General features: G+C 54.1%; 1 protein-coding gene across 1 annotated transcript in view; it reads right to left on the bottom strand.

Annotated features, from left to right (window-relative positions):
- The window catches only part of LOC140380414 (pleckstrin homology domain-containing family G member 4B-like), a 44,480-nt gene extending 34,239 nt beyond the window's left edge, over positions 1-10,241 (bottom strand). Inside the window, 5 exon segments of the mRNA XM_072464418.1 lie at positions 2,936-3,059; positions 3,831-3,980; positions 7,058-8,477; positions 9,379-9,501; positions 9,984-10,241. Coding sequence (XP_072320519.1) covers positions 2,936-3,059; positions 3,831-3,980; positions 7,058-8,477; positions 9,379-9,501; positions 9,984-10,241 — 2,075 coding nt within the window.
- Between the last annotated feature and the right edge of the window lie 5,757 nt (positions 10,242-15,998).

The raw sequence follows: 15,998 nt of genomic DNA on the forward strand, positions 1-15,998 counted from the left end.
TATAAGGACGCGTTGTGCGGCCTGTAGGGGACGCGTCGTGCGGCCTGTAGGGGGCGCGTCGTGCGGCCTGTAGGGGACACGTCGTGCGGCCTGTAGGGGGCGCGTCGTGCGGCCTGTAGGGAACGCGTCGTCAGGGGCGTGTTGTGCGGCCTGTAGGGGACGCGCCGTGCGGCCGCGGCCTGTAGAGGACGCGTCGAGCGGCCTGTAGGGGGCGCGTCGTGCGGCCTGTAGAGGGCGTGTCGTGCGGCCTGTAGGGGCGCGTCGTGCGGCCTGTAGGGGACGCGTCGTGCGGCCTATACGGGGCGCTTCGTTCGACCTGTAGGGGCGTGTCGTGCGGCCTGTAGGGGGCGCGTCGTGCGGCCTGTAGGGGGCGCGTTGTGCGGCCTGTAGGGACGCGTCGTGCGGCCTGTAGGGAGCGCGTCGTGCGGCCTGTAGGGGGCGTGTTGTGCGGCCTGTAGGGGGCGCGTTGTGCGGCCTGTAGGGGGGCGTGTCATGCGGCCTGTAGGGACGCGTCGTGCGGACTGTAGGGGGCGCGTCGTGCGGCCTGTAGGGGGGCACGTCGTGCGGCCTGTAGGGGGCGCGTCGTGCGGCCTGTAGGGGGCGCGTTGTGTGGCCTGTAGGGGGCGCGTTGTGTGGCCTGTAGGGACGCGTCGTGCGGCCTGTAGGGGAAATGTTGTGCGGCCTGTAGGGTGCGTGTCGTGCGGCCTGTAGGGACACGTCGTGCGGCCTGTAGGGGCCGCGTCGTGCGGCCTGTAGGGGCGCGTCGTGTGGCCTGTAGGGGACGTGTCGTGCGGCCTGTAGGGGGGCCTGTAGGGGGCGTGTTGTGCAGCCTGTAGGGGACGTGTTGTGCGGCCTGTAGGGGACGTGTTGTGCGGCCTGTAGGGGACGTGTTGTGCGGCCTGTAGGGGACGTGTTGTGCGGCCTGTAGGGGGCGTGTTGTGCGGCCTGTAGCGGACGTGTTGTGCGGCCTGTAGGGGGCGTGTTGTGCGGCCTGTAGGGGACGTGTTGTGCGGCCTGTAGGGGACGTGTTGTGCGGCCTGTAGGGGACGTGTTGTGCGGCCTGTAGGGGACGTGTTGTGCGGCCTGTAGGGGGCGTGTTGTGCGGCCTGTAGGGGACGTGTTGTGCGGCCTGTAGGGGACGTGTTGTGCGGCCTGTAGGGGACGTGTTGTGCGGCCTGTAGGGGACGTGTTGTGCGGCCTGTAGGGGACGTGTTGTGCGGCCTGTAGGGGACGTGTTGTGCGGCCTGTAGGGGGCGTGTTGTGCGGCCTGTAAGGGGCTTGTTGTGCGGCCTGTAGGGGGCGTGTTGTGCGGCCTGTAGGGGGCGTGTTGTGCGGCCTGTAGGGGACGTGTTGTGCGGCCTGTAGGGGACGTGTTGTGCGGCCTGTAGGGGGCGTGTTGTGCGGCCTGTAGGGGGCGTGTTGTGCGGCCTGTAGGGGGCGTGTTGTGCGGCCTGTAGGGGGCGTGTTGTGCGGCCTGTAGGGGACGTGTTGTGCGGCCTGTAGGGGACGTGTTGTGCGGCCTGTAGGGGACGTGTTGTGCGGCCTGTAGGGGACGTGTTGTGCGGCCTGTAGGGGGCGTGTTGTGCGGCCTGTAGGGGGCGTGTTGTGCGGCCTGTAGGGGGCGTGTTGTGCGGCCTGTAGGGGACGTGTTGTGCGGCCTGTAGGGGACGTGTTGTGCGGCCTGTAGGGGACGTGTTGTGCGGCCTGTTGGGGACGTGTTGTGCGGCCTGTTGGGGACGTGTTGTGCGGCCTGTAGGGGACGTGTTGTGCGGCCTGTAGGGGGCGTGTTGTGCGGCCTGTAGGGGGCGTGTTGTGCGGCCTGTAGGGGACGTGTTGTGCGGCCTGTAGGGGACGTGTTGTGCGGCCTGTAGGGGACGTGTTGTGCGGCCTGTAGGGGACGTGTTGTGCGGCCTGTAGGGGACGTGTTGTGCGGCCTGTTGGGGACGTGTTGTGCGGCCTGTAGGGGACGTGTTGTGCGGCCTGTAGGGGACGTGTTGTGCGGCCTGTAGGGGACGTGTTGTGCGGCCTGTAGGGGACGTGTTGTGCGGCCTGTTGGGGACGTGTTGTGCGGCCTGTAGGGGACGTGTTGTGCGGCCTGTAGGGGACGTGTTGTGCGGCCTGTTGGGGACGTGTTGTGCGGCCTGTAGGGGACGTGTTGTGCGGCCTGTAGGGGACGTGTTGTGCGGCCTGTAGGGGACGTGTTGTGCGGCCTGTAGGGGACGTGTTGTGCGGCCTGTAGGGGACGTGTTGTGCGGCCTGTAGGGGACGTGTTGTGCGGCCTGTAGGGGACGTGTTGTGCGGCCTGTAGGGGACGTGTTGTGCGGCCTGTTGGGGACGTGTTGTGCGGCCTGTAGGGGACGTGTTGTGCGGCCTGTAGGGGACGTGTTGTGCGGCCTGTAGGGGACGTGTTGTGCGGCCTGTAGGGGACGTGTTGTGCGGCCTGTAGGGGACGTGTTGTGCGGCCTGTAGGGGACGTGTTGTGCGGCCTGTAGGGGACGTGTTGTGCGGCCTGTAGGGGACGTGTTGTGCGGCCTGTAGGGGACGTGTTGTGCGGCCTGTAGGGGACGTGTTGTGCGGCCTGTAGGGGACGTGTTGTGCGGCCTGTTGGGGACGTGTTGTGCGGCCTGTAGGGGACGTGTTGTGCGGCCTGTAGGGGACGTGTTGTGCGGCCTGTAGGGGACGTGTTGTGCGGCCTGTAGGGGACGTGTTGTGCGGCCTGTAGGGGACGTGTTGTGCGGCCTGTAGGGGACGTGTTGTGCAGCACAGTGTTCACATGCTTAAGCTGTTTCTCTTTTACACTCATTAATTACACATAAAGTAACGACACGACTGACGACTGCAGCGTTTGGTTACCGTGGCGACGTAATGCCTGGTAGAGCTTAGAGACCTGTAAGGGTGAGTGTGACAGTGATTGACAGTTCCATGAGACCATCACCTTGGTAACGAGTGCAGATACAGCAGGAGTTTGCAGATGTTGTGAGCGGAGACCAAAGGATGACTCCACCCCTCTCTGTCTCCATGGACCTCCACCACCGCACGGCCCGCTCTGTCCCTGCTGCCTGTAGGGGGCGACACAGAGTCACAGGTCATGTCTGTAAACCTGGACTAAACCAGGACTAAACCAGGACTAAACCAGGTCTAAACCAGTGTTCTTCTATCAGAAGTGTTTTTTAAAACTTCCTATAAGTTATCTGTTCTTGTCCTCTGTATCTACCTGCGTTGCAACAACGAAATTTCCCCATGTGTGGACAATAAAGGCTTATCTTATCTTAAACCAGGACTAAACCAGGACTAAACCAGGTCTAAACCAGGACTAAACCAGGTCTAAACCAGGTTTAAACCAGGACTAAACCAGGTCTAAACCAGGACTAAACCAGGTCTAAACCAGGACTAAACCAGGTCTAAACCAGGTCTAAACCAGGACTAAACCAAGACTAAACCAGGTCTAAACCAGGTTTAAACCAGGACTAAACCAGGTCTAAACCAGGTCTAAACCAGGACTAAACCAAGACTAAACCTGGACTAAACCAGGACCAAACAAGGACTAAACCAGGTCTAAACCAGTACAAAACCAGGTCTAAACCAGGTCTAAACCAGGACTAAACCAGGACTAAACCAGGTCTAAACAGGACTAAACCAGGACTAAAGCAGGACTAAACCAGGTCTAAACAGGACTGAAACCAGGACTAAACCAGGACTAAACCAGGACTAAACCAGGACTAAACAAGGACTAAACCAGGACTAAACCAGGACTAAACAGGACTAAACCAGGACTAAACCACTAAACAGGACTAAACCAGGACTAAACCAGGACTAAACCTGACTTATACCTGGCAGACAGATGAGTCCCAGCTGCAGAAGTGCAGTGACACACGAGAGAGTGCCCTCTTCTGGTGGAGCAGAGGGCTCAGTATGCACAGGTTCAGGCGCCTGCAGGGGGCAGACTTCAGGCTCCGGGGCCCTTGGGCTCCACTCAGACTCTGAGACACAAGGAAGTATAAAGAGTAAATATAAAACTTAAAAAGCCTTTTGTGTTTTTTTAAAGGGAACTCATCATTCTTGTTCTTTAATGTCACCTCGGCATCAGGATTTCACATTTAGTAACTTAAAGTACCATCTACATTTAGAAAACAGAACAGTTTGATCTCAAAACCACTTTTTTACTTGAGACGGACAGCAGGGGGCGCAAGGACTCTGACCGCCGGTTCACTGACTGTCCAGATCCCTCATGGACACAAAGGTTTGAACCAGAGAGCTCCTGGTTACGACGCACGCGTTTGTGTCGTTCATAGTTTGACTTCATGACTTTATGACTAAAGCTCGACCTTCACACATCGTTTGAAACTTGAGCGTCTCGTCTGGAGCGGCGGCTCTAACGCCGACTCCCCTGCGGTCAAAGGTCAGAGGGGCTCTCTCTAGTACAGTCCAGGGGTCAGGGGTCAAGTGCGACGCTCCTCTGAGGGATTTCTCCGTCTGCGGTTTAGATCAGATCTCAAACGGAGCCGGAGGAGGGACAGGAAATGGCATTCACAAGAGACGAGCTTCATAAAGACGGAGAGGGGGAGACGGGGGTGAGACAGGGGGGGGGACCGGGGAGACAAGGGGAGACAGGGGGGAGACAAGGGGGTTTCTGTGCATTCGAGACACCACAGCTGTCAGACAATATGGGCAAACGTCAAGAAGATCTATAGATAAACTCGGAGCGTCCCGTCATGTCCTCAAACGTCAACTCAAGAAACTCCAGATCAAACCACATTCGAATCTCACAAATCTACAACATTACTGCAGTATATATTACTGCAGTATCATAGAGATTGTACTTTTTCTTCATGAATCCCTGACACGCTTTTGGGTCGAGTCCAAACACGGTCACGTCGTCATGAGCGCGCTGAGCTGGAGCAAAGCATCATGGGCCATCGTCGAGTCCGTTTGTACGTTCCAGTTCAAAGTGAATTGATTGGACGAGGAAAAGGGGAACGTGGAATTATCTCTAAAAACTCAAACTCTACGTCACGTTTACTTGACCCAAAAGACAAGAAAAGTATCAGTAACTTTCATATCTGTGAAAAAAAAACAGCTGAATAAATTTGCAATTAATTCCCAAATCCAAAGCTAACTTTTTAATAATTATAATAAATGAATGAAAATGATGCAGCAGGAGAAGCAGGGCCCAGTGTTTGAGCCCAGTGTTTGACCCCAGTGTTTGAGCCCAGTGTTTGAGCCCAGTGTTTGACCCCAGTGTTTGACCCCAGTGTTTGACCCCAGTGTTTGAGCCCAGTGTTTGAGCCCAGTGTTTGAGCCCAGTGTTTGAGCCCAGTGTTTGACCCCAGTGTTTGAGCCCAGTGTTTGACCCCAGTGTTTGAGCCCAGTGTTTGAGCCCAGTGTTTGACCCCAGTGTTTGAGCCCAGTGTTTGACCCCAGTGTTTGACCCCAGTGTTTGAGCCCAGTGTTTGACCCCAGTGTTTGAGCCCAGTGTTTGACCCCAGTGTTTGACCCCAGTGTTTGACCCCAGTGTTTGACCCCAGTGTTTGAGCCCAGTGTTTGACCCCAGTGTTTGAGCCCAGTGTTTGACCCCAGTGTTTGAGCCCAGTGTTTGACCCCAGTGTTTGACCCCAGTGTTTGACCCCAGTGTTTGACCCCAGTGTTTGACCCCAGTGTTTGACCCCAGTGTTTGAGCCCAGTGTTTGACCCCAGTGTTTGAGCCCAGTGTTTGACCCCAGTGTTTGACCCCAGTGTTTGACCCCAGTGTTTGACCCCAGAGTCTGGCCCTGTTAACGAGGCCGGTCTGAGGAGGAGGTTAAAGGGTCCTGAGAGGAGCATGTCACGCACGGTTTTAGCAGAACAGACACACAATGGTCTAGGGTGGGTCTAAAGGGGGTCTAGGGTGAGTCTAGGGTGGGTCTAAGGCAGGTCTAGGGTGGGTCTAGGGCAGGTCTAGGGTGGGTCTAAGGCAGGTCTAGGGTGAGTCTAGGGCGGGTCTAGGGTGGGTCTAAGGCAGGTCTAGGGTGGGTCTAGGGCAGGTCTAGGGTGGGTCTACGGTGGGTCTAGGGCAGGTCTAGAGCGGGTCTAGGGCAGGTCTAGGGTGGGTCTAGAGCGGGTCTAGGGCAGGTCTAGGGTGGGTCTAGGGCAGGTCTAGGGTGGGTCTACGGTGGGTCTAGGGCAGGTCTAGAGCGGGTCTAGGGCAGGTCTAGGGCGGGTCTAGGGCAGGTCTAGGGTGGGTCTACGGTGGGTCTAGGGCAGGTCTATGGTGGGTCTAGGGCAGGTCTAGAGCGGGTCTAGGGCAGGTCTAGAGCGGGTCTAGAGAGAACTCTTTACAGGCTGAGTTCAAACACGACTCATGTTGACCCTGTAGAAAGCCCAGAGCTGAGTACAGTATTTCTAGAGTATCACACGTTTCAAACTCGAGTGATTAGAGTAAAACAGACTTCAGAGTCCAAAACTCAGAGTCTCAGCTGCACAAAGGCTCCAGAGGCTCAGGAACAGTTTAAATGGGGATCACTTTTTCAATTCAATTCAAGTGAATATTTTCAGGTGTTTTAGGAAAAGGCCGTGGCTGGAGAGCCGCGGCGCGGTCAAATAGCCGCGCAGTTTCAGGGACCGTGGCTAACCCTAACCCTAACCTTAACCCTAACCTTAACCCTAACCTTAACCCTAACCTTAACCTTAACCTTAACCTTAACCCTAACCCTAACCCTAACCCTAACCTTAACCCGGCGCGGTCTAAAACGGCGCTAAAACGCTGTCAAATAGCGGCGCAGTTTCAGGAGCTGCGGCGCGCGGCCGGCACAAAAATAACATGGCATTTTCGGCCGCGCGCCGCGGCTCTGCAGACACTCCCTTAGAAAAATAGGCTCCAAGCTTAAGGGGTTTAATAACTCTGATACTTCACCCACTCTTCTGTTTTAACTGCACATAATGAGAGTAGCAGTAGTAGTAGTAATAGTAGTAGTAAAATTAGCTGTAGGAGTAGAATGAATAGGATATTGCAGTTTTGGCTCGCTCTTATCTGACAAATGACTCTTGAACTTGTACATTAGTTCCACTTCCTTGAACTCACCAGTTTCAGGGGATTTCCTCTGCTCCTCTGTCCCAGGCCCGAGCTGCGTCTCCTCCCTCGCCTCGCTCCCCCTCTCCTCGCTCCCCCTCTCCTCGCTCCCCCTCTCCTCGCTCCCCCTCTCCTCGCTCCCCCTCTCCTCGCTCCCCCTCTCCTCGCTCCCATTCTCCTCGCTCCCCCTCTCCACGCTCCCACTCTCCTCGCTCCCACTCATCTTGCTCTCCCTCAAACTGTTGGTCACTTCAGGGCCACCGTCGCTGCGGCTCCTGTTATGGACGGGCGGACTTCCTTTGGCCGAGTCCGCGGACAACGACCTCGTCTTGGATTTATGCTTTCCCGAGGCCTTCGCGACCTCCGAGTTCCTCTCAAAACCGCCCAAAACGACCTCCGCACGTCCGATTACGACTTCATTCATGCAAACGGACGACACGTTGTCCGAGGCTTTCTTGAGGTCTTTGAGATGGCTCGCGTATTTGACGGTCGCGGGTTCGCAAAACTCTTTGAATTGGCAAAGTTCCTGATCAGAAACGTCCACTTTTTTGTGACCCAAAGACGTTCCTAGACCTTCTTCGGGGAACTCTGACGTGCCAATGGACATGTTATTAAGTTTGTCCAAATATTTGAGTTCATCCAGAGACGAAAGCAAGTCCACGTCCCCTTTTTCCGAGGCGTACGGGCTTTTCAACGCCGCTATGTACGACTCCCTGTACCGATTCTTCAGCTCGTCGTCGGGAACGCCAAACCCGCCGCACGGCACAAACGGCCGTTCGGAATACTGCAGCGTCGCCGCGAGACACTGCGTCCCGAGTTTGGGCTGCGGCAGTCGGACGGCTTTGATCAATCCCGGGGGCGCCTTTCTCTCGCTCTTGTCCAAGCGCTCGCGTTCTTTCGCAATCTCGACCAAGTCCACGTAGTCCCCTTCGATCCCCTTATCCGTCGGTCGATCCCACGTGTTCGGAGAGACCCAGCCGACTGGTTTCGCCTGCGCTTTGGCCTTCTTGTCCGGTTTGATCACTCTGGACGAATAGTGCGGGTGTCGCAGGGAGGCGGACATCTTGTGTTTCGCCGGGTGGTGCATTTCCAGCGGCAAAGTCGAAGAGTTGAATTTCGAATGTTGCGCGACATGTTTGGGTTCCGGAGCCGGGCGAAGAGGAGGCATTACGGGGACGGGTTTGGGTCTGTCGAGGAATTCGGGCACGGCGATGTTGTCCCAGGGCAGCTTGACAAGGCCCTGGTCGGTGCAGAGGAGGCAGCGGGACAGTGGGGCCCCCCGGCGGCCCTCGTTGAGCTCTTTCAGCCACTCCAGGGTGAAGATGATGGGGTAAGACGTCTCCGGGATGGGCGTCTCCTCCACCTCCCTGCACCCCTCCTCCAACAGGCTCTTCAGGACGATGCGAGCCGCCTGGTCCCCGAACGGCGCCACCTGGAAAACAATTACACACAAATGTGAATAAGTAATGGAGCTTTTCGAGATGTCGGTGGTGGTGCCACGTTGCAGTTGCCCTGAGGCAGAATGATACACTTGTGGCTGCCAATCTGCACCAATGGCCTCTCTGACCTTCACCAAACGACAGGGTCAGATAAACTATAAACAACACTGTGATGTTAGCAGTGTCTGTAGATGCAGATGTTATTACAAATCTGGATTGGACGAAAAAGGGTTAAATGCTAAAGTGACGGCAAAAATATACTAAGATACTTTATAGTCCCTAGGGAAATGTGTCTTCTGCATTTGACCCATCCTCTGGAGCTGGTCAGGAGCTGGAGGATTTGACCTGGTGCATGTTTTTGGTCGATGGGGAAAACCGGAACCCAGAAGAAACTCACCCAGACTTGGGGAAGAACGTGCAAACTCCACACGCCTGGGAGGACCGGGAGTTGAACCTGTGACTAGGGTGGGTCTAGGGCAGGTCTAGGGCAGGTCTAGGGTGGGTCTAGGGCAGGTCTAGGGCAGGTCTAGGGAGGGTCTAGGGTGGGTCTGGGACAGGTCTGGTGGGTCTAGGGTGGGTCTAGGGCAGGTCTAGGGCGGGTCTAGGGTGGGTCTAGGTTGGGTCTAGGGCGGGTCTAGGGTGGGTCTAGGTTGGGTCTAGGGCGGGTCTAGGGTGGGTCTAGGGCAGGTCTAGGGTGGGTCTAGGGCAGGTCTAGGGCAGGTCTAGGGTGGGTCTAGGGCAGGTCTAGGGCAGGTCTAGGGTGGGTCTAGGGCAGGTCTAGGGCAGGTCTAGGGCAGGTCTAGGGCGGGAACCCTTTAAAGGGGGACCTTTACTGTGACCTTCTTGCTGTGAGGCGAGAGTGCTAGTCACATACACACACGATATTAGGCCCACCTGCAGGTAGAAGTCGCCCGGGCGCAGCAGCAGAGGGTTGACCGGTGCCAGCTGGACCACAGTCTTCTCGTGGAGACACAGGGGCCAACCCTCACAGCGGAACAGCACGTCGCAGTAACATGCCTGCAACACAGGGGGCAGCACTGAGCTCAGTCTGGACATCGCTTTCATCACAGACGCTCTGGTATTATAGTATTATGAGTACTCGCGTATAGTAGTTTTTGGAAGCAGCAAATATTTGTCAGGGATAAGCAGTAATAATAGTAAAAGTACTCATACAGTACTTATGGAATATGTTTGGCAGCTGTAGTAGTGTTGGTTGAATTTGAAGTAGTCATAGTAATAGTAGTAGTACTCACCAGCACGTGTTTGGCAGTTGTAGTAGTGTTGGTTGTAGTTGAAGTAGTAATAGTAGTAGTACTCACACAGGCGGCTTGTTGTATACTCTCCAGCACGTGTTTGGCAGTTGTAGTAGTGTTGGTTGTATTTGAAGTAGTAATAGTAGTAGTACTTACACAGGCGGCTTGTTGTATACTCTCCAGCACATGTTTGGCAGTTGTAGTAGTGTTGGTTGTAGTTGAAGTAGTAATAGTAGTAGTACTTACACAGGCGGCTTGTTGTATACTCTGCAGCACATGTTTGGCGGGGATGAGGAAGTCGATCAGACAGTGCAGGGCGTCTCCATGGTAACGCTCCTCGATGGTCTTGAACAGCTGACTCAGGACGACAGGAGCCGTGAGGTCGAACGGAGGGAACAGAGACGAGAGGGCCGACTGTATGGACGAGTCCAGAGAGTCCTACGGGACACAGAGGTCAAGACGTGAAAAGACGCCCACGTGAAAAGACCAAGGAACTATAGGCATGTGAACCAGGAACTACAGGCATGTGAACCAGGAAAAATAGGCATGTGAACCAGGAACTACAGGCATGTGAACCAGGAACTACATGAAATGTGAACCAGGAACGACATGACATGTGAACCAGAAACTACAGGCATGTGAACCAGGAACTACATGACATGTGAACCAGAAACTACAGGCATGTGAATCAGGAACTACATGACATGTGAACCAGAAACTACAGGCATGTGAACCAGGAACTACATGACATGTGAACCAGAAACTACAGGCATGTGAACCAGGAACTACATGACATGTGAACCAGGAACTATAGACATGTGAACCAGGAACTACATGACATGTGAACCAGGAACTACATGACATGTGAACCAGGAACTACAGGCATGTGAACCAGGAACCACAGGTATGTGAACCAGGAACTACATGAGATGTGAACTAGGGCTGTGCTCAAAATATCGATACGGCGATATATTGTCACAGTACCGATAATTTTTTTTTATTAAAAAAAGAAAAATCTTTATTTTTAATTTTTTTGTGGCCGTAGGCTTTAAACGAGGTGGAATAGTACTTTTAATCTGCTGTTTGTGCTGCTCCTCTGGGCGGAGGTGAGAAGGAGCTGTGGACCTGATCAGAAGCTGAAGTTATTAGAGCAGAATGGATTTATAAAGAAGTGCTTTGTGGATAAACATGACATTTCATACATTTTCTTATTCAGAATAAAAACATTATTCATTTGGTACTTTTTTAAGACCCTTTTTTCAAAAATGTATTGGGATACCTATCGTAATGAGGGATTTGTATCAGAATATACAAGTATCGAGATACGTATCGTATCGCACCCCTGTACCGGGATACGTATCGTATCGCACCCCTGTATCGGGATACGTATCGTATTGTGACCCGTGTATCGGGATACGTATCGTATCGTGACCCCTGTATCGGGATATGTATCGTATCGTGACCCGTGTATCGGGATACGTATCGTGACCCCTGTATCGGGATACGTATCGTATCGCACCCCTGTATCGGGATACATATCGTATCGTGACCCGTGTATCGGGATACGTATCGTATTGTGACCCGTGTATCGGGATACGTATCGTATCGCGACCCCTGTATTGGGATATGTATCGTATCGTGACCCGTGTATCGGGATACGTATCGTGACCCCTGTATCGGGATACGTATCGTATCGCACCCCTGTATCGGGATACGTATCGTATCGTGACCCCTGCATCGGGATACGCATCGTGACCCCTGTATCGGGATACGTATCGTATCGTGACCCCTGTATCGGGATACGTATCGTATCGCACCCCTGTATCGGGATACGTATCGTATCGTGACCCCTGTATCAGGATATGTATCGTGACCCCTGTATCGGGATACGTATTGTGACCCCTGTATCGGGATACGTATCGTATCGTGACCCGTGTATCGGGATACGCATCGCATCGTGACCCCTGTAGCGGGATACGTATCGTATCGCACCCCTGTATCGGGATACGTATCGTATCGCACCCCTGTATCGGGATACGTATCGTATCGTGACCCCTGTATCGGGATACGTATCGTGACCCCTGTATCGGGATATGTATCGTATCGTGACCCCTGTATCGGGATATGTATTGTGACCCCTGTATCGGGATACGTATCGTGACCCCTGTATCGGGATACGCATCGTATCGTGACCCCTGTATCGGGATATGTATTGTGACCCCTGTATCGGGATACGTATCGTGACCCCTGTATCGGGATACGTATCGTATCGTGACCCCTGTATCGGGATATGTATTGTGACCCCTGTATCGGGATATGTATTGTGACCCCTGTATCGGGATACGTATCGTGACCCCTGTATCGGGATACGTATCGTATCGCGAGGGTCCTGGCAATACCCAGCCCTAATGTGAACCAGGCCAAACTCTCCCCGTGTCAAACGATAAAAGCTCTGGAGCTGCACGTGGAACGCGATCCAATCGAAATCACAGGCTGAATCCAACTAAACGAAATCAAACACATAGAACACACATGGGATTTAACCTCAGAGCTGGACCCTAGAGCTGGACCCTAGAGCTGGACCCTAGAGCTGGACCCTAACCCAGAATCTGGACGTGGTTAAATCTGACCTGCTCCACCGACTTCCACATCCTCCACTTTGACACGCTTCATTTATGAAAGCAGAGCGAGGGATGAAGGAGGGAGAGAGGGGGAGGGATGAAGGAGGGAGAGAGGGGGAGGGATGAAGGAGGGGGATGAAGGAGGGAGAGAGGGGGAGGGATGAAGGAGGGAGAGAGGGGGAGGGATGAAGGAGGGGGATGAAGGAGGGAGAGAGGGGGAGGGATGAAGGAGGGAGAGAGGGGGAGGGATGAAGGAGGGAGAGAGGGGGAGGGATGAAGGAGGGAGAGAGAGGGGAGGGATGAAGGACGGAGAGAGAGGGGGAGGGATGAAGGAGGGAGAGAGAGGGGGAGGGATGAAGGAGGGAGAGAGAGGGGGAGGGATGAAGGAAGGAGAGAGAGGGGAGGGATGAAGGAGGGAGAGAGGGGGAGGGATGAAGGAGGGAGAGAGGGGAGGGATGAAGGAGGGAGAGAGGGGGAGGGATGAAGGACGGAGAGAGAGAGCGAGGGATGAAGGAGGGAGAGAGAGGGGAGGGATGAAGGAGGGAGAGAGGGGGAGGGATGAAGGAGGGAGAGAGCGAGGAGGGATGAAGGAGGGAGAGAGAGGGGAGGGATGAAGGAGGGAGAGAGAGGGGAGGGATGAAGGAGGGAGAGAGAGGGGAGGGATGAAGGAGGGAGAGAGAGGGGGAGGGATGAAGGAGGGAGAGAGGGGGAGGGATGAAGGAGGGAGAGAGAGGGGGAGGGATGAATGAGGGAGAGAGAGGGGAGGGATGAAGGAGGGAGAGAGCGAGGAGGGATGGAGACACACGACACACACAACACGGACACACACGACACGTCACACACAACACGCCACACACAACACGGACACACAACACGCCACACACAACACGCCACAAACAACACGGACACACAACACGTCACACACAACACGCCACACACAACACGGACACACAACACGCCACACACAACACGTCACACATGTCACATTCTTTCCTCCTGCTATAAATAAAAAGCACTGAAAGATACGAGTGAAATGTGTTTTGTCAAAAGCCTGACACGATGTCAGAGTTTAAATTACATGTGACCTTTAAGTGCGACTGGAGCGCCCGGCGTCCTTTACTGCAGTGAGCGCCCGGCGTCCTTTACTGCAGTGAGCGCCCTGCGCCCTTTAATGCAGTGAGCGCCCGGCGCCCCCGCGTCCTTTACTGCAGTGAGCGCCCGGCGCCCTTTACTGCAGTGAGCGCCCGGCGCCCTTTACTGCAGTGAGCACCCCGCGTCCTTTACTGCAGTGAGCGCCCGGCGCCCTTTACTGCAGTGAGCGCCCGGCGTCCTTTAATGCAGTGAGCGCCCGGCGTCCTTTGCTGCAGTGAGCGCCCGGCGCCCTTTACTGCAGTGAGCGCCCGGCGCCCTTTAGTGAACGCCCAGCGCCTTTTACTGCAGTGAGCGCCCGGCGCCCTTTACTGCAGTGAGCGCCCCGCGTGCTTTACTGCAGTGAGCGCCCAGCGCCCTTTAATGCAGTGAGCGCCCGGCGCCCTTTACTGCAATGAGCGCCCGGCGCCCTTTAATGCAGTGAGCGCACAACGCCCTTTACTGCAGTGAGCGCCCCGCGTCCTTTACTGCAGTGAGCGCCCGGCGCCCTTTACTGCAGTGAGCGCCCGGCGCCCTTTAATAAAGCGAGTGCCAGGCGTCCTGGAACAGTGAGCGCCCGAAGATGTGACCAGATGAGAGAAGAAGTGTCCAGATGAGAGAAGACGTGTCCAGATGAGAGCAGACGTGTCCAGATGAGAGAAGACGTGACCAGATGAGAGCAGACGTGTCCAGATGAGAGAAGACGTGTCATGATGAGAGAAGATGTGTCCAGATGAGAGAAGATGTGTCCAGATGAGAGAAGACGTGTCCAGATGAGAGAAGAAGTGTCCAGATGAGAGAAGATGTGTCCAGATGAGAGAAGATGTGTCCAGATGAGAGGAAGACGTGTCCAGATGAGAGGAATAAGGGTCCAGATGAAAGAAGACGTGTCCAGATGAGAGAAGACGTGTCCAGATGAGAAAGGAAGAGTCCAGATGAGAGAAGAAGAGTCCAGATGAGAAGAAGAAGTTTCCAGATGAGAGAAGAAGTGTTTAGATGAGAGAAGACGTGTCTAGATGAGAGAAGAAGTGTCCAGATGAGAGGAAGAAGTGTCCAGATGAGAAAAGAAGTGTCCAGATGAGAGAAGACGTGTCCAGATGAGAGAAGATGTTTCCAGATGAGAGAAGACGTGTCCAGATGAGAGAAGAAGTGTCCAGATGAGAGAAGATGTGTCCAGATGAGAGAAGATGTGTCCAGATGAGAGGAAGACGTGTCCAGATGAGAGGAATAAGGGTCCAGATGAAAGAAGACGTGTCCAGATGAGAGAAGACGTGTCCAGATGAGAAAAGAAGAGTCCAGATGAGAGAAGAAGAGTCCAGATGAGAAGAAGACGTGTCCAGATGAGAGAAGTGTCCAGATGAGAGAAGATGTGTCCAGATGAGAGAAGATGTGTCCACATGAGAAAAGAAGTGTCCAGATGAGAGAAGACGTGTCCAGATGAGAGCAGACATGTCCAGATGAGAGGAAGAAGTGTCCAGATGAGAGAAGACGTGTCCAGATGAGAGAAGATGTGTCCAGATGAGAGAAGAAGTGTCCACATGAGAAAAGAAGTGTCCAGATGAGAGAAGACGTGTCCAGATGAGAGCAGACATGTCCAGATGAGAGGAATAAGTGTCCAGATGAGAGAAGACGTGTCCAGATGAGAGAAGAAGTGTCCAGATGAGAAAAGAAGTGTCCAGATGAGAGAAGACGTGTCCAGATGAGAGAAGAAGTGTCCAGATGAGAGAAGAAGTGTCCAGATGAGAGAAGATGTGTCCAGATGAGAGAAGACGTGTCCAGATGAGAGAAGAAGTGTCCAGATGAGAGAAGAAGTGTCCAGATGAGAGAAGAAGTGTCCAGATGAGAGCAGACGTGTCCAGATGAGAGGAAGAAGTGTCCAGATGAGAAAAGAAGTGTCCAGATGAGAGCACACGTGTCCAGATGAGAGGAAGAAGTGTCCCGATGAGAGAAGACGTGTCCAGATGAGAGAAGAAGTGTCCAGATGAGAAAAGAAGTGTCCAGATGAGAGAAGACGTGTACAGATGAGAGAAGAAGTGTCCGGATGAGAGAAGATGTGTCCAGATGAGAGAAGAAGTGTCCACATGAGAAAAGAAGTGTCCAGATGAGAGAAGACGTGTCCAGATGAGAGCAGACATGTCCACATGAGAGGAATAAGTGTCCAGATGAGAGAAGAAGTGTCCAGATGAGAGAAGAAGTGTCCAGATGAGAAAAGAAGTGTCCAGATGAGAGAAGACGTGTCCAGATGAGAGAAGAAGTGTCCAGATGAGAGAAGAAGTGTCCAGATGAGAGAAGATGTGTCCAGATGAGATAAGACGTGTCCAGATGAGAGAAGAAGTGTCCAGATGAGAGAAGAAGTGTCCAGATGAGAGAAGAAGTGTCCAGATGAGAGCAGACGTGTCCAGATGAGAGGAAGAAGTGTCCAGATGAGAAAAGAAGTGTCCAGATGAGAGCACACGTGTCCAGATGAGAGGAAGAAGTGTCCCGATGAGAGAAGACGTGTCCAGATGAGAGA

This window comes from Eucyclogobius newberryi, unplaced genomic scaffold (genome assembly GCF_026437365.1).
Source record: "Eucyclogobius newberryi isolate DKJ021-1_F unplaced genomic scaffold, fEucNew1.0.hap1 SCAF_47, whole genome shotgun sequence".
Taxonomy (NCBI): domain Eukaryota; kingdom Metazoa; phylum Chordata; class Actinopteri; order Gobiiformes; family Gobiidae; genus Eucyclogobius; species Eucyclogobius newberryi.